The sequence below is a fragment of the Vanellus vanellus genome, assembly GCF_965231255.1.
Source record: "Vanellus vanellus genome assembly, chromosome: 17".
Lineage (NCBI taxonomy): Eukaryota > Metazoa > Chordata > Aves > Charadriiformes > Charadriidae > Vanellus > Vanellus vanellus.
Genome location: NC_138922.1, coordinates 11,073,073 through 11,097,181, shown reverse-complemented (window position 1 = coordinate 11,097,181; position 24,109 = coordinate 11,073,073). Strand labels below are relative to the sequence as shown.

Sequence of the window (24,109 nt, the reverse complement as noted above, 5' to 3'; positions counted from 1 at the left end):
ATCAAAGGGATTAAGAGTCGAGCACTCAATTTTCAAGAATAACTAAATCACTACTTAGGGAGTTCTGAAACGCAGAACTTGAGAAACACTTTTTGAAGGGCATGATTTCAACTCACTTTATCAAGCCTGTAGGCTGAGTCAGAAGCTGAAGCGGAATGAGTTCTGTCTGACTTAAAAGAGGACTGGTAACTGAGAAAGGAGTATCCTGAACAACTGAAAGGTACTGAACATTGAATTCCTTAAAGTTACAGAGTAATTTTTTTCTGGAAAAATGAAATTGGTGCTTAAATCTGCCACTTCTGCAATGTCAGATTATTTAAGATTAAAAGCACATTCATACAAAGTAAGAAAAGTAGAAGAGGAGGTAGTAGACAGGACAGTATTTCTGTAATCCTCTTGCTTTCCTTGTTCTGCCCATCTCTCCCATCCCCTCCCCACCTGAATATCAAGAAACTGGTCACGGTAACAAGATTTTTGATAATTATTACATTTTACTTTTTTTCACAACTAGTGTTCTTCAGAACAATTTTGCCTAAATCAAAGCTGATGGCTACTGATTTACTGGTGTTCATGGTGGCTTTCATGCATAATCAGAAAAAAACCTCAATTTTGTTACAGGAAATTGAGTAAATCAAATGTTCTGTATTTTACATCAGTGCCTTACTGTATCTCAGGCAGACATTTATACCAGTGGAAATTGAGGGCAAAATGCTGAGGTAGAATGTTTTGCAACTTTTCCTCCTCCCCTGATCACATTTGCTTAATTTCTGCTTTCAGTGTTTTGGATGCAGAATTAATCATCCTTGATTTCAGCTTGGCCATCATAGTGTCAGGCTACTTATACCGTTGCAAAAAAGTAAGCAACTCAGAAAAGGTTAGAGGATCTCAGGGATGCCTGAATTCAAACAGTGTCAAGCGACTAGCAGATTTAACTCTTGCTCCAGCGTATTCTCTATTGCAGATTGTGCCAGTGCTGCTTCAGATTTCTGCTGAGGAATGAAACTTCCTCTGGTTCTTTTCTTGTGGGGTTTAAGTTTTATGATTGTATATGTTTTGCACTGTCCAAACTATATAAAATAAAATCTTGTGCAGTTCTGTGGTTTTTACATATGATGGTAGTATGAGAGGTCTGCCCATCAATATTCTAGTATAACACAACAGTAACTATGGTTTTTGAGATAATTTGAATTTATTGTGCACCCTACAGTAAAGCTGTTCTTTGCCACAGCAAAGATGAGAGACCTAGAAAGGGAGGTAAAGGGGAACAATGAATCATTATGTACATGTATTTTCTGAAACACTTCTCCGTGTCAGGATGAAGGGAAATATTTGCTCAAGGAACTGCTGAGGTCAAATAGTGAAGGTAATTTGTGTTCATAAATGGTTAATCGTGACTTAAAAATACCCGTATTGACAGGAACTGCAGGATAAATGTCATTGGAACTTCTTGTTTTTTTAATACACCTTAAGAAATTAAACAAAGCAAATGCATTTGGTGGCGCCCTCAGGAAAAGTCCAGTCACTTCCTGAACAGTAATCTGCCTGTGAGCAGCAGATAGATTCTCATTGTTTGCCATTTCCAGTTTCCAGTAATGGGAACGATTACTTGATCTAGCCCGTTTCTGTTGAAGATCTGGGAAAACTTACAAATTTTAATGGCAAAATTTTATCTGTTTCCATAAAACAACAACAGAAAAAATCATAACCTGCTTTTGGTACCTGGAGGCATCACTTCTGATGATGAATATTGTTTTATTTTGGAATTAAGTGTCTGTTCTTCAGAAACGAGATGTATCTTGCTCTTCTGGTGATTTTCTTGCAGTGTAAGTTTGATAACTAAATGTCTGGGTGGGTACATATGTTTCTGGTTTGTTTGGGGTTGGTTGGGGCTTTTTACTGTTTCTCGTTGCTGTCTCTCAATCTGTAAACTTTGAAAATAACATTTCTTTTCATTTTTTCCCAGGTTCAGAACTTTATACTCAGGAGGAAGGTAAGTAATGATAGTTGGTTTTCTTCACATACAAATTTAAAGTAAGTAATTTAACTAATTCCTCAGTTGTTGGTGTGCATCCATAACAGAGTTCATCCATAACAGAGTTTATCTGGATTTGCTGTACTGTAGCTCAGTACAAGATTTCGCCATGCAAAAAAAAAAAAAAAAAAAGGTATTACTTGGTGGTGTTTCTTGGTATAGTGTTTAAATGAGAGATGTGCTGCTCGTACTTTAATAAGTGTTTTGGTGAAATCTTTCCTAGAGTAATTTGCTTTACTGAGGCATACAAGAGAAAAGATGGGAGAGGCAATTTAATTACTAGCATTTTAGTTTGGTCTTTAACAAACCATTTCGTGCCCACAAGCAAGGAGGTAGGATAAAATTATAGAATATAAGGTAAGGGCATTGTCTTGCTCTTTTTCTTGCAAAAGAAAAGCTCATGTCTGAGCAGAGTATAGAACTTGCGTTCTGAAAGGAATGAGTTTACTTTTTACGTTATCATCTTGCTGACTTTCCAGCACGTACACTCTGCATACTTCATTTTTTTTCATCACGAGGGAGAAATATTTGCTTCTTGTTGTCATGTAGTCTACTTGCACACAAAAAAATGTACAATTTTTGCATTGGTTTTATTCCCAAAACTCTCTCTAGCAAGGACAATTTATAAATAGCTGGTAAGTGTACATGGCAAGGGACTTCTTTAGATGCAGAAAAGTAGCAAATTTCTAATACAAATCCAGGCCAAAATGGTCATACCCAAAAGCTGTAAGTTCTAAATGAAGACAAAGTGAATGAACTCATAAATCTTTCTCTATACTTATTTATCTAGTTGTGTGAATAAAAATATTAATTATACCAGGATTCTAATAATTTTAAAATTTTAAGCTACAAATTAGTTATCATTGTTGTGGTTATAAACGCAGAAGCACTGTATATATCTTAATGCTATTATAAACTTTATTTCTTAAAGTGCTTATCAATTAATTTTTTTAAATAGGAATATTTTATTCAATATATTTTTTTCAGGGACTAATATAGCTAAACTAATTGAAAGCATTACTTCTGCATGTGATTCTGTATTTGAATTAATCAGGGTATGATTGCTATGGACTCTTGAGAGTACGATTGCTGGACTGCCAACAATGTAAAGTTAGGCATGTGGATGTTTGCTTGCAAAACTTGAACCCAAATATCTCCTGTTACACTCTAGTTATCCTAAACTAGAAATTTAAGATTCTCCCAAGCTTGTGGGGATGTTTAAAGTGGAATTTGCTGAATGACATAACCCTTACCTTACTTTCAGATAAAAAATACTGGGATAACTCCATGGATTTCTGCTAATTGGGGGTGAATTGGCTTGGGGTTTAATACAACTCTAATCAGGATTTTACTGTCATTTTTCAGTTTATTCAGACAAGTATAAATACAAAATGTTGTTCACCTCTCAGATCTCCTGCCAATTAGAGTTGAAGACAACAAACCATGAGAAATAAGGAAAACTAAGAAGTAGCTGCAAACCTATTTCAGCGTCCTCTGTGTCTTCTAGGGAATTTAGTAGATTTGGCCACGATCATGGCCAAATCAATGATTGTCTCAGTTCCCCAAGGCAAAGACTGAGCAGATGGACAGCATGTGCTGTGACAATCAGTAGTTGCCACTAATATATCTGTGCAGTGGAAGGTAAAGCTGGTACCACTGTCAACATCTGTGAGATCTGATCACAAAAATTATAACACCTGCTACTAGGGTACAATTAATTAATTTTTATGACTAATGTGTAGCAGCCTGAGATAACAGTATTATGTTGGACTAATTGAAAATAAATATAACTCTTTTTTTATTTTTTCCATCCAGTTTTTACTTTCAATGCAGTTGAAATCAAGGTTCAGCCATCTGTCAAAGTAAAGAATGGAGCTCCGATGTCAATTGTCTGCCATGCTGATATTAGCAAAAGTACCGATTTCCAGCTGAAGCATAATTTTACAGTTTTTAAGGATGGCAAGCTTGTGTTCATGACTGTATCAGACAAAGGAGATGCACAATATGAAATACCTATGGCTAGATCGTCAGATACAGGAGACTATGAATGTACTGTGGAAGCAGGCAGAAAGACAAAATCTAGTAACTCCTTACATGTTTGGGTGACAGGTGAGTAGTACTTCAAACATGGCAGTTTTCTAAGATACAAAAAGGGAACAAGCTTCATGGGGAAGTAATAACAGTCAGTGCTAAATAAGATATCTTGCAAAGTGCTTTTTATCCATAGACGTCACAGTACTTTACAAGAGTTTAGTACTAAATCCCAATGTTAAGGCACAGAAATGAAATACTATCCCAAGGCTACCTGGCAGATCAGTGATAGGAATGCAATCTGTGCCTCCTGTGCCGCCATACCCTCTGTCCCGAACCTCTGTTCCCTAGACTGGAGAAAGTATTAGTTGCAAAAGCTTGTGCCTATAGATCATAAACATGATGGTGTGGGAGGGGCAAGATTACTGGAATAGTTGGAAATGAAGTAGAGAGATTCTCACCTTGTAATAGCCATTGCCAAAGCTAGCATGGACTGTGGACTACTTTTGTAGGCAATGTTACATCAGTATTGTTCTTTCATCTCTTATGAGAACAGGGGGCACCTCTATCTATACTCTTTCTAGCCACATGTTCTTGCCATTTTTCCCCTTGGAAAAGCAACGTGGAAAGAATTCATTCAGCATTAATTAATTACAGGAGTTTGCGGGGCCTGTAATTTTTCTTCAGAAGCCTGCACCTCTAAGTCCAGAAGGTGGCATGACATTTAGTTTCCTCCCTTGCTCATTTCTGAGTGGCAGTGGGAAATGCTAAGGAGGAAGTGGTCTTGCCTTCAAAACAGCAAGTTTCATACTTCACACATTGCATCAAGATTGTATTACCCTCTCGAGGGACATTTTGTTCTTCTGAAGGTGCCTTGGCATGTACCCACACGTCAAAAGAATTTTCTTCAAAAGCTCAGTTCTTGCAAATTATTTGCATCTGTTCATTAGCATAAATCACTACCATCATCATTGGAGATAGCATTCATTTCAGGTTTATTCACTGTTGTATTTCTTTTCTTGTTTTCTGTTCTAAGGAATGACCAAGCCAATCCTGACTGCTGAGAAAAAAGAAGTGTTAGAGGGTGATGTTGTGAAATTACGTTGTGAGCTGCCAGAAGAAGTACCTCCTTTATATTTCTTTTTCCGAAAGATAAAGATGAATTCAACACCTAAAGAAAAACATGTGTTTGAACCATACAGAAATTTTTCTGTAGTGGAATTTTCTGTTGAAGAGGGAGATAATATTTTACAATTTGATTGCTTTGGTAGGAGAACTGTAAAACTTGAATTTGAAAACTCAGAACACAGCAACAAAACACTTGTTACAGTGAGGGGTAAGTTGCTTAGCTTTTTGGTTTTTTTTACATTTCTTTGCTTGCTATAATTAAAAAGTTGGGTCATGAGTTTATATGCATTCTCTTGCAGAACCATTTATAAAGCCTACTCTGAGTGCCAAGCCCTCAAATAATATTACAGAAGGAGACAGAATACAGTTTGAATGCTCAACTGTGGTAGCCCGCATGCGTGGCATTGAAATCATACTCCAGAAAAACAAAACAATACTGAATAGTGTACGAGATGAGAAAATTTTGAAATACTCTGCAGTAGCTACTCTAGAGGACAGTGGTGAATACCTGTGCAAGGTGGAGCAAGGGAGAGCATCTAAAACCACCAAACTGAATGTTGAAGTGTCAGGTAACACCTCTGTTCATCTTCGATTTTACTCAATAGATTAATATTTAAATTTAAATTTGGTAAAACTCAAGATCCAAGTGTAACCTCCAGATCCAAGTGTAAATTTTCCTTAAGTTAAAAGGTATTTAGATATAGATCAGAAACTGAAATGTTTCTGATTTTTGCCTGCCAATACTTTCCAACTAAAATAATACATTCAGATAACACATATGAGAAGTGGTTTCAAGTGATTGCTAAGTTTCTGTTTTCCCTGAAAATATTATTATGTTAAAATAGCATGATTTTTTTTTTCCTGATTGTAAACTTTCAGTATGGCCTTCATTCTGTATGCTTTGAGCTAGGTAGTTCTATTCTTTTAGGCTCAATTTGAATTTGTTCTCTTTTTATCTTTCAGAGTTATTCCCCAAGCCAATATTGGCTGCTTCTATGAATAAGCTGGATGAAAATAAAGAATTAACTTTGAGTTGCAGCATTAGTGGTTTTCGGAAAGCTAACTTCTCTATATTACGGAAAAATTCAAATGGAGACATCTGGTTGAAAAATTCTAGAAACTTAACAATGAGAGTTAATGTAAATGATACTGGGTCCTATATCTGTAAAGCTGAAGTAAAAGGAATAGTCAAGGAAAGCAAACCTGTAAGGATAAATGTTTATGGTGAGTTGTTGATACAGAGCCTTAGAACCCAATGGTGGGGGGAAATAAAACAAAACAATAAGCTTATAAATAAGCACATCTATTTACAGAATCATTTTCTAGTCCATGAAGTAGCAGGGTGTCTATTAGTTCTTGCAATATGAATTTCTGTGAGATGTGATTGTAATCTTTACCTGTAGAGGATTTGGCCTATCGTGATACAATCAAGTCAGACTTTTTCAGGGCTAGCCCGAGGAGAAGGAAGTTAGCATGTCTTCCTTCTGTTTCCTTGATTCTGCTAGGTGCCAAATAAACTCTCATTCATTACCATTTGCAGGAGCTGGGAATGTTCTGCAAACCTTTCACTCATCAGTTTGGTCTGAAACTTTGTCAGTGTCTGCCTTGAATCCCTCCCCTGACCCTCCAGGCAGAAAGCCATGAGAGCCAGAGGTCATCTGGATAGCTCTACTCCAGAAAAGAGCTATTAATACAACCCTTTCACCAGCACACTAATTATAAACACACTAGTTTCCTTCCCTCTCATGGAATAAGCACAGTTGGTTCTCAAGTCTGTAAAGGGGGATTAACTGGGTTGTGATTCACTGTGCTGCAGAAACAGAGGTCCCTGATTAGGTGCTGCAGGATCCATCTCAGGTAATACATGCAATGGTACTTGCATATATTTTTGCTCTACAGACTTACTCCTTGGGTCAAAGCTAGTTCCGGCGTTTGGATGATCCACAGCTGTGTCACTGATCCTTTTTTTTTCTTTACATTCTCTTTGTGTGCTATTTTTTTCTAAGTTTTATTATCTATGTTTTTGTTTTATTTGTCACCCCCTGCTTCCTCTCTATCAATGAGGAAGAGCTTCCCAATATAAACTGTGTGTGCAAACTAGCTAAATATTGTATATTTATGTGCTTTATATAAAATAATATTGTATCATTTGGCCTTATGCAGTGTAATTTGCAACATTTTTTTTCTTTATTCCCCTTTTAGCTCCAGTCTCCAAGCCAACTCTTTCCGTTGTCGGTGGTTTGCCAGAGGTGGTGTTAGGGAAGCCTCTACGGTTAATCTGCCGTTCAGTGATGGGAACACCGCCAATAACATTCACATTCTACAAAGGAAATGAAGTTAAGAAAATAGTAATTAATGACACATATGCTACGTTCTTGGATGAAAATATTAGACAAAATGACAGAAGAGGGTACAAATGTGATGCTAGAAATAATCACTCCAGTGGTGTGAAAACTAGCAATATTCTAAACATCACAGTAATAGGTAAGTCTGTTTAATAATTCTTTTTGTCTAATGTCATATTTTGATTTCTGAAATTGTATCAGCAAATGATGGACTAAGCAAAATGGATGTGAAACGTTTATGAATTTTTGTTCATTTGAATTACAAATAGTTGGAGATTGGTATCACAGATTATTTGTCACTAAAGTAAAAATCCTGGTAGTAATCTGAATCAAGTTAACTACAATTGAGTTTATTTTAATGTTAAAAACAAATCTGACTTGGAATCTTATAGAAGCTGTTTTAGTAAAATTTAATGATTAAAATTTCAGGACCGGATCCATTTTCTTCGTGTTTGATTTTCACAGGACTGGATTAAATGTAGACATAATGATATTCAAGGTAGTCTATAATTTTACTCCTGGTAAAAGATGTAAATCTGCACTTATAATAATAATCCATCTAAATTATCTAAAACTTAGCGATACTCCAAGAAGGGGAATGCAAGTGAAAAAGCTGTGATTTGCAAATGTGCTATTGACAGACATGAAGAGAAACCAAAGCAAATAAGAGTTCTGTAGTAGGCCACATAAGACCAGTGTCAGGGCTGGTAACTCTTAAAACATGTGTGTGAAGATTTCCGTGTCGTTATGTGTATAAGGGAGAGTTTTGTCTGGGTAAGATTTTTTTAACCAGTGTACCTTGTTTTCTGTAGATTTGTTTGGTGTACTCAGAGCAGATGGTAGTGAGGTTTCATGTGACAGTTTCTGGTTTAGATCCTAGTGGTTCAAAGGTTTGGCTCAAGAAAATTCTGTCATTGATTTAGGTATGTTCTGTCCCCATCACAAGCAGTTCCCTTTGTGCCCCAAGAACTTATTTGTTAACAATAGGGTTTGCTACAGGGCCTAAGGAAGTTTCTTGGGTATCCTGTACCCAAGATACAGGTTGGACCTTGAATTTAATTTGAAAATCTAAGTTAAACAATAGTAGAGAGCAGTGTATCTGTTTGAGGAAGCATACTGAAGACTTCTGCACTAGATGATGGTCCCTAACAGTTGTAGGCTTCATGTTGACAGATACTGTCTTGTTGGGGTTCATCTTTAATAGTGAATGAGGTAAGCAGAAATAATATTCTCCTACCCAAGTGGAAATAAAGCACTGATTGTGCTGCTGCTCCTGGAGGACTCCTGAGAATACCCTTAGTCTACAGAAGGAACCAACTAATTGTAGGTATTTACCCTTTATTACAGGAAATAATAATTTGCCTGTAACGTCTTCAAAATGTTTGTCTGCTCAGTAGTGTCACCTCTACCTTACTTTGTTCAGAGTTGGTCAGTTTTGTCAGTCTGATGTAAAAAAAAAATTGAATATTTTGGTCGTGGTTTGGCAATATGTAGTGAAAGATAATTAGAGCTGTGTATCCTGTGTATGTTGTTGACACCTATGTCGATATAATTTGACCAGATAGTAACCACATACATCTATTGGAAAAAAAATAGAATTCTTTGGGACTGTAAGGGAATTGGTGGTGGAGGATCCATTTTAACTTTGTCTCCTAGCTACTTTTCTTGAACGTATCGGCAGTATTTTAGATTTGCCTAACCTGATTACAGCAAAGTAGTCTAGGACCAGAGAAGTAGTCTATTCTTGATCTATTAAAAAGAAGAGAGAATCTTTCTCTACCAAGGAGTTTTCAGTTTTGTGTCATGGCTTGAACCCAAATTGTGTAGGTTTTGATAAGATAAACTTGTGGTTAACAGGCTGGTCTCTGAGTTTTGACATTGAGTTGTATATGACTAGAACAGATACATTCAGAACTGTTGCATTTCTTCTGGGTCAGTTGGATTATTGCACAGTTGAGGGATGTGCTCTCCACTCTCTGAGCCCCCAAACAGGCCTTTTTGCATGTAGTATTTGCATTTGCCTAGCCTATAGAAGTAGGACTGTACCTTAAGCTAATCAGTTCCACCAGGATATGCTTTGCCAACCCTAGAGAAAAGCTGAATTATAAACCTCTGAAGGTATTTATCCAGTGAGATTTAAAGCCAAGGTAATTTGAAATAACAAGTAACAAATAAATACAAAGCATAATCTTAGTCCATTAGCAAGTGGGTATTTCTTTGCTGGAACCAGTGTATCCCAGCTGTTAGAGCAGTGGTTCAGGATATATTGTCACACTGTTTGGAAGTTCTGAATAGCAAGTTGCGTTTTGGAGCCTGGTGAGCCAGTCTTCTGCAGTCTATAAAAGCTGCCTGAGGTGGCAGCTTTGAATTGTCTGTATTCTGACCTTTCTGTCTGTACCTGGTCTGAAAAAAGACTTATGTTTTATAGAGAAATCCTCTCTGTCATGTGATCAGTCGCAGTAACCCACATCTTCTATCCAAATCTGCTTTCTGCTTCCTGTCTAATACAAATACAGCTTTCAGGACTAGCATCTTTTCATATCAGATTTGGTTTCCTCCTTCTGCTTCTGTGCCAGTGTTGCCTTAATGACTCCTCCTTTACATCTGCCTTGCCTTATCCATGACCCTGCCCCGAACACATTTATAATATTTCCAGAGAAATTTTGTTTAGTAATTTTAGCAAAGCAGATGCTTCATATCCCAAACATTTTGTGAAGCTACTAACATTCTACATGCCTTGCATCACAGAATGTACATACATTTTCCCCCATGTCACTGTAAGTGCTGATGCTCATTTGCTCCTAGGCTAGCTCTGTATATGCTAATATACTTAATTTGTAAAACAGCAAGCCTAAAACCTGTATCATCTTGGCTAACTTCTCTCACTGTGTTTGCTATGTTCTGTAACCATTAGAATTCAGGACTTGCTTATGTCTTTGAAGAACTTGATCCAGTATCTGCTGATAGTCACTATTGTATATTAAAGGTTACAAGACACATGATACAGTTAGCATAAAATATCATAACTCTACATAACTATGAAAGCATAGCTATATAAATTGAACTATAATTATTTACACTATCAAACTGCTGAGTGTATTATTTTTGAAAATTAAATAATTTGTAAGTTAGTGCCTGAGGGGCACCCAAAGGAGTTTAAGAAAAGAGGCTGACTGACTTCTCTGGAATGGATATAGTATCCTTCTGTCTGCTTTGTTTCTTCAGAGTGCCCTCTCTGTTTCTGGGCGTATAAAAATATTTATTAGAGGATGCTGTTTGGCAAAGACTGTTCTGAAAGTTTAATACTGTGCATTCGGTCTCTGTTTAACTAAGTAAAATGGCATTAAACCAAGTATTTCTACAATATAATATTTTGTCATCAAAGTTATTTCTAATAGTGCTAATATTTGTTTTCTTTGTGCCTTCCTCTGTAGTACCAATCCGGAATGCCAGCTTGGGCAGTATTCCATATGGAGAAGTGGAAGATGGCAGTGAGACTGCTTTTCTCTGCTCTGTGAAAGAAGGATCTTGGCCAATCCTCTTCAGGATTTTTAGAAAAACTGATCGTGAAGTTCTTCTGTTTGAAAAAAGTGAAAATGCAGACAGAGTTATATGGCGCAAGGAAACAATGAACAGGCAGGACACAGGGACATATTACTGCATGGCTTCTAATCGAGCTAATGTGGATGTGAAAAGCCATCCAATAACCATCAGTGGTAAGCTAACTTTTGTGATAAACTGCATGCTATGTCATTATGACAGGTGAGGTCATGTTATCTGGGATGTTACTAAGTAACTCCCTTTTTTTTTTTCCACCATTGTCAGAAGTTAAACAGAGAGATCCATTTATAAACAGAGATTCTCTAACTTACATAGAAAAGTTTAAGGGATGCTCAAAAGCCAAACGAGCCAGATGCAAGCTAAAACCAATCTGTTGTTGAGCTGAGTTTTTGGTCACAAAGGAGAGGCTCACTAGTGAACTATGCATTCAAGTCTCCTTTAAGTTCTTCTCCAGTGTGTAAGAAGGCCAATTTGTAGTAAAATGAAAGCTCAGGAACTGCAGAAGTTGGTAATGATGACCTGTCATTGTACATACTCTCTAAAACATGTCTTTGTTATTTCCAGTCATCTTAGCATCTTGGCAGAAAGGAATCATTGCTGCATTTGTCCTAATACCTATTGCAGGAGCAGTAACCCTCACTTTATGGTGGTTTTTGTGGAAGAAGAAAAAGGGTAATGAATGGTTCCCTTCTATTTCTTTGGTGACAAATGTATTACAGTTAAAACCTTGCATTTGTTTCAGGAGCAGAAGTTTGTGTGTGTGAGGCTTCAGGAGATGACTAAATACAATTTGAAAAACCTAAAGATCTACTTAAAAATGACGGGTGGCCCAAATTAAGCTGCAAGTGTGCAGAAGCTTTCCAAGGACATAGAGCAGAATGGGAGCATCTAACTAATGGTGCTGGGAGGGCACTAGAGAAGCAAAGATTATTGGAGATAGACCAGAATTGCACTGTTTTGATGCAGTCCTAGGTCTGGAATTCAGCCCCATGCAATGTAGAGGCAGACAGGCCCTGAGGAGTTTTTTGATCCCTTATAGAGCTGTAACAATTTGATTTGGGATCCCAACTTGTGCATTACTGAGGTACATCTGTAGTCCTCATGAAACAAATTTAAGGTTGTGGGTTTCTTTGTGTGTTTTTTTTTTTCTTCCCACGCTGTAATGCAATTTCACTTAGGGATTTGTCTTTTATCATTAAGGTATTCTTTCAGATCTTGTTCTTTCTGAAAATAAATAAATCTGGTTAATCAAGAATCCTGTGATATGCAGTACATTGCAAAATATTTGGGAAAATCTGAAGTATCTAGATGTCCCAGACTGCTTAAATTGGCCAGGCTAAATTCTGGGGTTTATGATCTTAGGTTCTCTGTGAAAGAGGCATTTAAGGGACCTGGGTGATAAGCAGGATATAAGTAATTAATTTTGTGATAGCCAAGAGAAATTACTCTGACTAGATAATAACTTTTTTTTTTTTTTTACTTTTAAATACTTTTACTTGTGTAATCTATTAATGAATGCTTTTATTTTTCTCTGTCAAGCCAAAGGACCATCCATGGAGATGTCTGGGTAAGATGGCTTGCTTTATAATAATGGTGAAGTATTTCTGTTTAAAGGGCTGGAGACCTTCCACCATATGAATATAGTTCATTATGGCACACACCTGCAGACAATAGATGGTTGTGCTTCATGTACCACCTGCTAACACAACAACAGGATGAGGAAATACTCTAAACATAGAAAAAAAAGGCCAGCTAAGAGAAATAGAAGAATGTCAGGTCTACACTTTTATGCATTTATATATGGAGTTAAAAATACAGAGGTCTTAAAGAAGAGTAATGCAAGAGGGAACATTTTTGACCTTAAAGTTTGCTTGTGCTTCTCTTAAAGATGAAGGCAAAATTTGCATTAGCTTCAATAGTTAGGAATGTGTGGTAGTCAGCCTAGACGATGACTGATATTTGCATATCATCATGTTGTTTTTATTGACTGGTTTTGGATAATTACATCAACTTTTGTTGGTTTGCTTTTCAGTTCTGCCTTGGCTACAAACTTGACAAGTGAAAAACTGACAAGACAGCACAATGATGGAGACTACTATTCAGGTTGGATATTTTGCTGCAAGACTGTTAGTGGTTTGGCTTAATCAAACATTTATTTAAAGTTTTGGACTTACATGGTTATTTGGATGGGGCCCAGTGGAATACAGAGGAATATCAATAACATTCACCCAAGTATCTTCTATCATTTTGTCTTTGTACAGTTTTTTATGAGCATGACTTATACAATGATTGGTTTATAAGCCTGCTTAGACACTTCTACCAGGCAATCAGTTAACAATATTACAGATGGAGAAATCACGGTAAAAGAAAATTACTTTCTGGTTGTCTCAGTTTTGACACGGCTGCAAGAAAATTTTTTCAGAGAGGAAATGTGAGTTGTGGCACATGGTCCTGTGATCTGGCCACAATATAGCGATGTTAACTTGTCATGACTGGGCACCTTTCATTCCAGGATCTCAATGTACTTTACAAAGATAGGTGGACATGTTGTTTAGAGCACCTGATATAAACAAAGTTACCCCTTCAGTGTTTTTAGCTGATCATTTAAAAATGCCACATTCTTCCCACCTGTGTTATATGAATGTCTTAGGTGTGAATCTAAAAGTAGAATTTCTCATATGTAAATAAATGTAATGATGATAGGAATTGCAGCTGTGTAACTCATATTTGATTGGCTATAATAAATATTTTGTCAGCTCAACTTTTGCTTTAATATTTTAGGATCAGGTTACATTGAAGACAGTGAAAATCACATGAAATCAACAGATGAGAGTAAAGGTAATTTCATACTTAAACAATAGATTTAAAAATTATTTTATAGTTGAAAGTTGTGATGTTTTCTAATGTAGCAATCAGGATTTGATAGGTCCAGTCCTTTCCCTTCTCTTTGATGGTGGGGAAGACTCTTACCTTTGCTGAGCTTAGTGCTTTTTCCTTACATGCAAAATGACAATGATAGGACCCATTTACCAACTGCATTGTGAAGTGTAATTAGTTGTGCTGGATTCCAGGCCATCTAATGAAGGATGGTATAAAAATACAACTTAGACTCAAAATTTTAAGTTCTATACAACAAATATTCAGATTTTTTTAAAAAAATCTTTGCTACAGACTTCTGCTTCTTTTACTTCTTTGCCCTTTCTTCATTTCTGCAGATCTTGAAATATTTAAACATTAAACCTAGAAATAATCTGCTATGAAATCTGAATAAAATAACCTGCCAAATACCTTGAGACACCATGTGGGCTATATATACATTCATTAAAATCTGTCATCAAGTACTGCATCGTCTAGCACATAATATTCTTCGAGACTGGTGTTTTTAAGATATTCAGTTAAAGAAAAGTACTTAAAATGTGTCTATTGCCATCTGAAAGCATACTTTATCCCATATACTTTTGTTTTATACTGATGTGAAAGTATTCTTATGGGCTAGATGCCATTTGTGATGGTTTATAGTACATTTTGATATGGTTGTCTACTGGAACATGAGTTGAAAGATAGTTGCAAAGGCATCTAGTGTAACTAAAGATCAAAGTTAGCTAAAATTAATCCAGAGCATGGAACTAGACTCCTGCATAAGCCTGTATGCAACAAAGATGGCAGGAATTTCTAATTGATAATTCTTTGGTGGAATTCTGAGTATGCTGGGCAGCATTGTACGACAAAACTAAGAGAAAGGTGCTGCAATAAGTTAATTTTACAGGAAAACTTGGAAACCACCTTTGGAAACTCTAGCTTAATGACTCCTGCTTTTTTCATTGTATCCTACCCGTTTCAGGTGAAATGGGCTCTGGTCTAATTATCTGCATGTGTGCCAGAAATAAATGGGTTCAATCCTTACCTACTGTGGATTGGGCAGCTTCATTAAAACCAACTAGGCTGTTGCATATCTCATTACCAGATGTGAAAAAACAAATCTATTATTCATATACCTCTGAAAATAACATATCTGTTCTGCAGTTGTGTGGAATAGCTTTTACTTCAGCAAGCAAAAGGAAGGAGTTTATAGACTGGTGCATGGAAGTTATTCCATTGTGGCCTGAATAAATCATATTAGAACTAGAGAGATTCTCATGCAAAACAAGCGTACAGACAGCAGAAACATAGGAACATAAGGCTGTATTGATCATCCAGACTCACTGCTATTGTAGGAAGCATGTCATTTAAACTTTGTTGTTAATGAATATGCCACCTTAAACACTGATTTTGTTTTGTTCGGCTTTTTTTTTTTTTTGTTCTCTCACCAATGTTGTTGGAAGGCTGCTTCAAAACTTTGCTGTTCTAATCATTAGGTCTTTCTCTAATTTCTGTTCTAAAAAATCCACAAGCAATTGTGCATGATTCCAGTCTGGATGACTCTTGTGGTTCCTTCCAACTTTTACAGAAATCTAGTAGAAAACCATCTCCGCCCTAAGGAAAAGACAGAGTAGAAAGCAACAGCTGTTTCTTGTGTCTGTTGTATCCAGGTAGCCAGTACTTGTCAGCCAGTAGTCTTAGTAAATCAGGTCTGATCGTTGTCAGGCTTTCTGTGGGCATTGTGGCAGAGAAGCATTTTGAGGAGGAAGTTGGGTTGCCGTTGTGGAGATGTTCTATGGAAAGCTTGTGCAGTGCAACATAAAAGTGCTGAAATTGCTTATTGGCAAAGCAGAAATTGAGAGCATGAGATGTGATGAGGGAGGCCACGAAAGCCTTGGAGAAGGCTGTAAATGTGAGGAAAGTGGAGAATGGGAAGTGTCCTGCCATAGCAGCCATAGAAAAGGAGGGAAACATAATGGCAGGGAGAGAAACAGAAGAGAGAGAAGCTGGAGCTGGAGCAGGAATATGATAGAATCTTATATAACTCCCTGCTCCGTTTGTGTTGTGCCACTTTTGAAGGTGTTAAATTGAAAATAAGAGGTTTAGGCACAATTTGCACGTCCCACAGCTTCAGAAATTTGGCTTGAGTTGGTCTACTGCCTTTCAGATTGTCATGACCCTTAGGAATAGGTTAGCCTTGCAACTCTTAGCAGAATAATTTACATCTGCCATAAGTAGGGCCTGATCCTGCACCTGTCAAAGTCAATGAGGACTTGTCCATTAATTTCAGTGGCAGCAGGATCAGGCCCACAGTTCAAATGAAGCATGCAGTCCTACAAAGAAACATCTTCTTGATATTTTTGGGGCAGGACCTGACCTTGAGAGTGCTGAGGTGGAGTACACTGAAGTTGAAGTATCAACGCTCGATCCTCACAGAGGTAATAAACTATCTGGCCTCTATGGTTATGTTTTGAGAGCAACTCCGGGCATGTTGCTACTCCCTGACACCAGACTGGTATTGGCACCTGTGACTGTAAGAGCAGGTTGTGTTTTGTGTGCATGACAATTTCATGCCAGTAGTGCCTTAGTCTAGATAATGCACTGGCAACCATGCTGTTGTTCACTGCAGCCCTTCTTCTGCTGGGATCCTCTCATGCACTTGCCCTTCCCATCCACATGAGGTCTGTGCAGAGCAGGGCTCCCAGCTGGAGCTGTGGCTCTGAGCAGAAGGCAGCCTGCTGTGAATCTTCATGTTATAGAGTCCAAATTCACTGAGAGCCATTTGAGGTTAGCCATGGGGTAGGATAATGGAGAGAACAGAAAGCAGTGGAATTTCCTCCTGAAGGAACTGGTGGAAGGGTCAAAGCTGTAATTCACTTGTGATAGAGAAGGAAGAAAGACCAGTGTAGATACAGCCTCTCAGTCTGGAGAGACCTGGAGTCCATCCTGGATTTTGTGGCACATTAAACAGAGAAATGAGAATATTGATGCCCAGATAACTTTGGCCTCCTACCTGTAGTTCTATGGTAACAGTAACCAGACCTCATACCATGAGGCTAAGGTACAGGTCTCTGCAACCTTGAAGGAGAAATATCCACTGAAATTTATTCTCAAGACCCAAATGCATACTTCAATCATCCTGTGTCATCTAGAGAACTGTGATATCATGATGCCCTTGCGTTTAAAACTGTTAAATCTTTCAAAATTTTACAAAATGTTTCAAGTAGCTAAGAGTGAGTAAACCCCACAAGAGATATTTATGCTATGCTCTAGCTTCATTGCGTTAGCTGAATGAGAAGCAAACTGAGGAAGGAATAGACAAATATGCTTTTTCCTGGTAGGAAGGACCATTCGCTTATTTCAGAGACCAAAGACATGATTGTTTATTTAGTAATACAGATGTTTGTGCAAAAGTGCTCGCTCTTCAAGCTTGGCAGTGAAGCTGTCCTGAAACAGCCAATCTTCCTATTCTTTCTCTGTTTTCATTTGCTGGTTTCATTCATCACAGAGTTTTCCCCATGTTCTAAGCATGCTATTTATCCACCTCCGCTAAATTCTGCACTGAGATATCATAGTTGTAATCTTTTTCAGAATAGGGGTAATACTTAATTGTTCCAGCTGTTTCTGAACATGCACTACACAATACAATGGTGTAGAATGGTAAAGATATATTAATGCATGATTATTTAAATTAAAACCCCTATTAAATGCAAGATCAGCATCTTTAAAAATAGCCTTTTCTTCCCATTCCTGGTATATAACACTATTCCATTATATCAGACTGAGTAATAAGATAGTATGCATGCTATGTAGACTGAACCCCATTAAACTGCAAACTGCAAAATAATGTTTAAAAGATAGCGTGTAAATGAGATTGAATTGTTTTAACTGAATTCTGTCTCATGTTACAGACCTATGTATGATGTACAGAGCACTAATTGATTTTATGAGACTGAGCTGAGCTTCAGGTATATTGAGATATGACAGCTCCCTAATCTATTTCTTTTGTTGCACCCAGGACAAGTGAATGCTTAGCAAATGCTTGCTTTGGTTACGTAAATGGCAACTGCCATGCAAGTACTTAATGCATTAATCTTTCAGAGCATCTTGAGGATGCTGCTTAAATGGAAGGAGTTGTAGGAAACCAAGTTGCAAGACTAATTATTGCAGCTCTGCGCTGCCTATCACAATGAGAACAGGATGAGATTTATTCTTGGGGAAAAAAGAAGCAAAGTCTAGTTTCTTTATATACCCTTGTAATAATCAGGTACACCCTCAAAAAATAATTCAGCCATAGGACTGCCACATTGATGTTAATTGTACAAGTTTTGTTTCAAATAATAATATTCTTTCATGTCTGTCTGTGGTTATGACCAGTCCTTCTTAGGGAACAGACTTTTCAGATTATCACCTGGCTCCAAATCCCTATTGCACCTCTTTTGATTCCACCTGTTTCCTGAGTGAAGATAAAGTATATCACACTTACCTTTTCTCTGTGCATGCGTAGCTCATCCAGCAGGCTGCACATAGAGTCTGATTCCTTCTGCCTTTTGAGGAACTCCAGATTTGCTTGGTCTCTCAGGACTAACTTCAAATTGATTTATCTTCCCAACCATTTGTTCCTCCTGCCACTGTTGTCAAGATCAATGCTAATGTTCATCTCAGGAGCAGGAGAATCATATTTTGTGTATTGTGAAAGACAACTGCAATAAATACTGCAGTATCTAAGCTATAACAGTAGCCTTTATGTCACTTTTGTGAATCTGGAATAATTGAATGCCACCTCAAAACAAGTTTATATAATTGTAGAAGGATGTACATCTTGTCTTTGATAGTAAAGAACTACTTAAATTTGAAAACAGTGGTTTTGCCTTGTTTTTCCAGCCATGTCTGCACTAGCTGGTCGTTTCTGAAATACTTTTTAATGCAGTATAATGGCAAATAGGCTAGTGCATCAAGAACTTTGTGTACTATGCTTCTGTGTGAGGAACAAAAAGCAGGGTTCATTACAGAGTTACTGATAGCGAGTGGTAAGCTTGCTAGAGGCAAATTTTCACTGCTTTATTTTAAAAATTCCATGTGGGAATAACTTCATACCTACTTTTTGAAGTAGGGGTGGAGAATCTAGACAAATGTGAGGTAGAGCTGCGGCTACACAGTCCAGCTCTTATTTGGGGTAGTCATAGTGGAATGTTAATTTGATATTTAAAGAGGTGGTGGTTCTAGAGAATGATTAAATTGAATACTTAGAGATTATATGCTTGACAAAAATATAGTGCTTATCTTTTCTAAAGCTTGGTTGTGCAAAAAGATGGCAAACTGATTTAGAACCTTTATTGTTAATCTGAGCAAAAACAAAGGCCAGTGCTAAAGTAAGATCAGGAAATCTCCCTAAAGTGAGAAGGGAGAAACCGCTAATCATGGCTGAGTAAGAACATGCTCCTGCTTTTACCTTTATAGCTGGTTAGTTATCTGCAGGGTGGCAACATTACAAAGTTAGTGGGAACAAAATGTCAAATCATCCAAGTAATTTCTCCTAGCACAGTTTTTCAGTGCTGAGATGACTTTTGGAAGATTAACAAAGCAAATAACATGGGCAGTGGCATTATATCACAATTTAATGAAATGGGTCTGAAAAAAAAAAAAAAGCAGGCTAAGGAAATGCCTCCCACCAAGTCTTTCCACAGAGTCAACAGGAGTAGACGTAGGACTGTAATCTGCTAAGAAAAAATTGTTCCAAACAAAATGAACTACCTCTCATGAAAATTCTGAGAAGATTACTTCTTACTTCACTGGAAATTGAATTGATCATTTAAGCAAGAGTCCGTAAGCATATGCAATGCACTTCAAGATCTTCAGGCTATTTTGCAAAGGAAGTTCATGCCAAAACTGCAAATTTGAGAGCTGTGATTAGGCACTCGGTGAAGTGTAACTCCTACTGTCGTCAAAATTAATAGCAGTTTTGTAACTCAATTCTGTTGAGTTAGCTCCCAACATTTAAAAGATGCTTAACAAAACTTTAAAAAAAATGAAACTAGCTTTGGGAAATTAGAATGTGGTGCCGGAGACACTTAGGTTCTTCAGAGCGATGCGAACAGTAAGAGTTCTGATTCTGAGTCTGGCTGCAGGTCAATATGTCTGAATTCTTTAGATGTTTTTTTTTTATAGCTGAAGTAGAGGACTATGTATCCAGAAATGTGAATTTTCTTTCCATTTTCTTGCAGAGAGGGAACAACCATATTTTTTTTTTTTTTTAACTGGAAAATTTAATTTCTTGGTTTAGTGAAGATCCACAGAAATTGGAGGCGATATTGATAGAATTCTGGGGTTTTCTAAGAGACTCAGTTTAACTGAAATGAATGAATATTTCTAAAACACTTTGAGATCCTTGAACAGCAAGCTCCTAGACCCTGCCTGCATAGTCCTTTATACCAAACGAGGAAAGTGGTTTTAAATGCACAGAGTTCTGGAGCACTTTGCTTTGCTGTGGTAACCCAGGGATTCTTAATCTAAAACCATGCAAGAAATAAAGGAAATTGTTCTAATCTCCTACTAGCCAGAGCTGTGCTTACACTGACCATAGAGAAACTGAGTTCTTGCTATTTTCAGGCCTTTAGATAAGGCTCTACCCCTTCCCTACTGGGGTAAGTGTCTGTAGTTTGGTATCAAAACTCAGTGGATAGGTTTTCACAGGGGTCAGATAGCAAAAAAGGAATAGCTTTTTGCTTTCCATCTCATACAAGAGCAGAGGTTTACAGGGGCTTATTTGTAAACTTAACAGTCTGAAAAATATGTGTCTAAGACTAACATTGCATTTGTATCCCAGCTGTGTCCTTGGAGGCAAAAATCTTCTCTAGCTGCTTTTTCTCCTTATTTTCTATCTTTCCACAAGCCTTCTTAGCCTTTACTCCTGCTATGTCCACCTGATCTCAGTGCACTAATGGAAGAGTATGCCATGCTGGGGAACTGAGAGGAGACCTTTCCTGGATAGCCCCTGAATAGAAACTGTGAAGTGTGAAACCTGCAAATATTCTTCTAAGACATTTCACAAAGAACAACAAATTACATTATTTTTGTGCCCATAAAATTTAATCAGGCTGGTTGCCAAAAGGGGTGTAGTTAGTCTCCCAAATGATAGATCTCCTCAGGTCTAGTATTCCTAAATACTTCGAACAAATTGAAGAAACTCTTCAAAGTGATCCAGAGAAACTCTTCTCTAGTGGTAGATGTCTCTGTAAAATTAAAGCACTATCAATTTAAGTTCAGAAGATTATTAGAATGTTAGACTAAAATTTAGAAAGGGAAGCCTCTTTTCATCATCATTTTTGTATAGAGGGAGAGAGAGACACCTCCCTCTCAGAACCTTACAGTGTGGGTTTGGGGAGGGGTGTAGTTGCTTTTTCATACAGACTCTACAGGCTCATTGCTGCTTATGTAACTACTTCCTCTGAAAGTAACACAGTGTGTTCTGTTTGTTTAAGGAGTTTTCATAAGGCAAACAAAAAAAAAAAAAAAAGAAAGAAAAGAAATTGATTCTTTGCCAATACATTTTCCAGCTCCTGTACAGAAGGGGACTGAAACAGTTTATAGTGAAATCAGAAAAGCTAATAATGGTAAGTAAGCTAGTGAAAAATTAAACACATAAAGGAAGCATTCGTATAGAGATTAAGGATAAATTTGTGACTGAACACTTTAGAAGATAAATGCCATAAAAAAGAGATCCAAGTCACATAGGAACATACACCTTCATGGTTTCTCATAAACCAATGATATTTAATGCAGTGACATTAGTATTTGTAACATCTACTTCATCAGCCCATTTTCACTGTATCTGCTATGTAGCTGGGCCATACATCTTTACCTGAACTGGAGCTGAACATGCCCTGTTTGGGGTTAGGATGCTATATTGTGTTATCTGAAACTGCTCATGAACAACACTTTTCCTCTTAGTTGAGCATGTTTGCCATGTGTTATAAAATATTACACTGGTTTTGGATGTAACCCCAGCAAATATCTATAAAGCCTCCAACAAAAAACTCTAAAAACCTTTAAAGCAATATGATCGCTTGAGTGGGATGGGCTGTTTGTTTTAAGCACCATCAAAGATCATCTCAGATTGTATGTGCCAGCCACTCTACCATTCCACCTCCTGTAATACAGGCTTTTGTATGTGGGCATTAGCAGCTTACTGGCAATTACTGTCTATAAATGTTCTGGCAGTAATGAGTTCAGAGACAGTAGGTTAAAAGCATTCTTGCATAGTTTGTCAAAGACTAAATCAGAAAGGATTTCCTTTCCTCTCTTTGTGTTAGGAAGTCTAGATTCATAAATATTAGGACTGTAAAGTGTTCAGGTTTTGTCCCCATCCATGTTACCACATGGCTTTGTTGTGTGCCATTTATAATTTTTGATCATTGTGTATTAATTTGCTATTTTTCTGTTTTATAATGAATTTCCCACCTGCTCCAACACAGTATTCTGTTTCTAGGGCATCTTTCCTGTGAGGGTCTCCAAGTACTTTAGAAAACATTACTTAATTTTCCCTTAGTGAGGACATATAAGGCAATTTTTATCTCCATTTTACAGCTGAATAAACAAAAAGATTAGGTCATTTGTTTAAGGCAATGTGTTTAGAGAGTGACAACACTGGGAACAGAATTTCAGAATCCTGACTCCTGGCTTGGTGCTGAGCCTGTGCGTTGTACTTGTTTTTCACAGCCTTACAGTGAAAAGCAGAATATCCTTTACAGCAGGCACTTCATGTAGAATCACCTGGCAGCATCATGGGAAAAAAACCAGATCATTTCAGGGCTGAACCTGAAGGCCACTAATGTTCTGAAACGTTTCTAGTGAGCGTGAATTGGACCTGTAACAAGCTGCAGAAGCTGACTGTATAACCCTTCGCTTGCTTTCTGCCGAGGTGTGAAGCTGATTATTACACCTTTCACCATTCCGATTTTTGACATAATGAAAAGTGTTATATACTAGAAGGATGTCTTGTCAGCTGTAATGTAAACTCAAGGTTAGTACAGCAGAACTATAATTCAAAGCACTTATAAGACTGTACTTGCCATGAAGTGGGAAGTGCAATAAAATGAGATAGGATTGAAAGACTGAGGTGAATTAGCCAGATGATATGCAAACGCCCCTTAATCTTGCAGTCCACCTGCTCTTTTATGCATAACATTCTACAGTTTCAGTTATTCTTGGAAACATAGTAACAGTTTATTGTTTTAATCACGTCTGTTTTTCCTGACTGATACACAGGAAAAGTGTTTCAATTAGATAAGCAGTGCATCACAGTTGCTTTGGATAGCTACATTACAGTCTATTTAAATGTAACGTTTACTTTGATTTTTGATAGGCTGTGTGATAGCAAGGTGGTAAAGTATAAATGCAGTGGGGGATCCCTAGGAAATAGATCTATCTTCTTAAGTACTTTAATATATATTAATATAAGTATATTAAGGTCCAGTTGTGAAAGATGCTGAACGTTACCAGTGGGTGCAGAAGTTGGTTTACCATTATGATCTTCACTACATTTGAATATTTTTTGAGATTTTTGAGCAAATGCCCAAGAGTACTATCTACTCCAGGAAGTCAGTGGTTCAGACAAACATGTCCTCTGGCGAAATCACATTAATTTGGGAATTGGTGTCAGCTACACAGTTTGACAGATTTAACACCTAAGACCTATGTAAGATCTTATTATTATTTGGTTTTAGGTAACTATTGTGTTTTGGGTTTGTTTAATTAGAATTGAGTGCTTCATAAGCAGTTCTGTCTTTTCAAGGAGTTATCTGTGCTTTATAGAAATTGTGCCCAGTGGAGAGGAAGCTGAAGAGCTGTCAGTAGTTGTTATGTCTGACGCAATTATTTGTGACTGAGCTAAAATATTTTTCCTCTTCATTTTTCTGATGGCTCTCACCGCTTCCCCCAGTACAACAGATGCCATGTCAGTAACCAACTTCTCTTTTGAGTTCTACAGCTACTGCTTGTCCTTATCTCAAATAACGAATCCATAGTGCAGATAAGGCTCTGACCTTTCCCAAGCCCCAGGCCTTCGGCAGCGTGCTGAGCATCTGCCATTATTCCCTTTCTTTTTATTTTCCTGGTATCGGATATGTTATATCCTATTATTATCATTTGAGTG

The 24,109-nt window shown here is 37.3% G+C and overlaps 2 protein-coding genes across 2 annotated transcripts in view; both read left to right on the top strand.

The window, feature by feature from the left end:
- The first annotated feature begins 1,584 nt into the window (after positions 1 to 1,584).
- PECAM1 (platelet and endothelial cell adhesion molecule 1) lies at positions 1,585 to 22,000 on the top strand. Its single transcript, XM_082491966.1, has 14 exons — positions 1,585 to 1,823; positions 1,964 to 1,990; positions 3,848 to 4,141; positions 5,100 to 5,399; positions 5,491 to 5,760; positions 6,155 to 6,415; positions 7,394 to 7,675; positions 10,971 to 11,252; positions 11,662 to 11,769; positions 12,637 to 12,664; positions 13,130 to 13,200; positions 13,879 to 13,935; positions 16,326 to 16,394; positions 21,513 to 22,000. The coding sequence occupies exons 1-14, from the start codon at positions 1,790 to 1,792 to the stop codon at positions 21,575 to 21,577; spliced, it is 2,148 nt and encodes a 715-aa protein (XP_082348092.1). The 5' UTR covers positions 1,585 to 1,789; the 3' UTR covers positions 21,578 to 22,000.
- The window catches only part of TEX2 (testis expressed 2), an 84,909-nt gene continuing 81,494 nt past the window's right edge, over positions 20,695 to 24,109 (top strand). The window contains exon 1 of the mRNA XM_082491964.1: positions 20,695 to 21,569. The gene's annotated coding sequence lies outside the window, so the exon portion shown is untranslated. The remainder of the gene's footprint in view (positions 21,570 to 24,109) is intronic.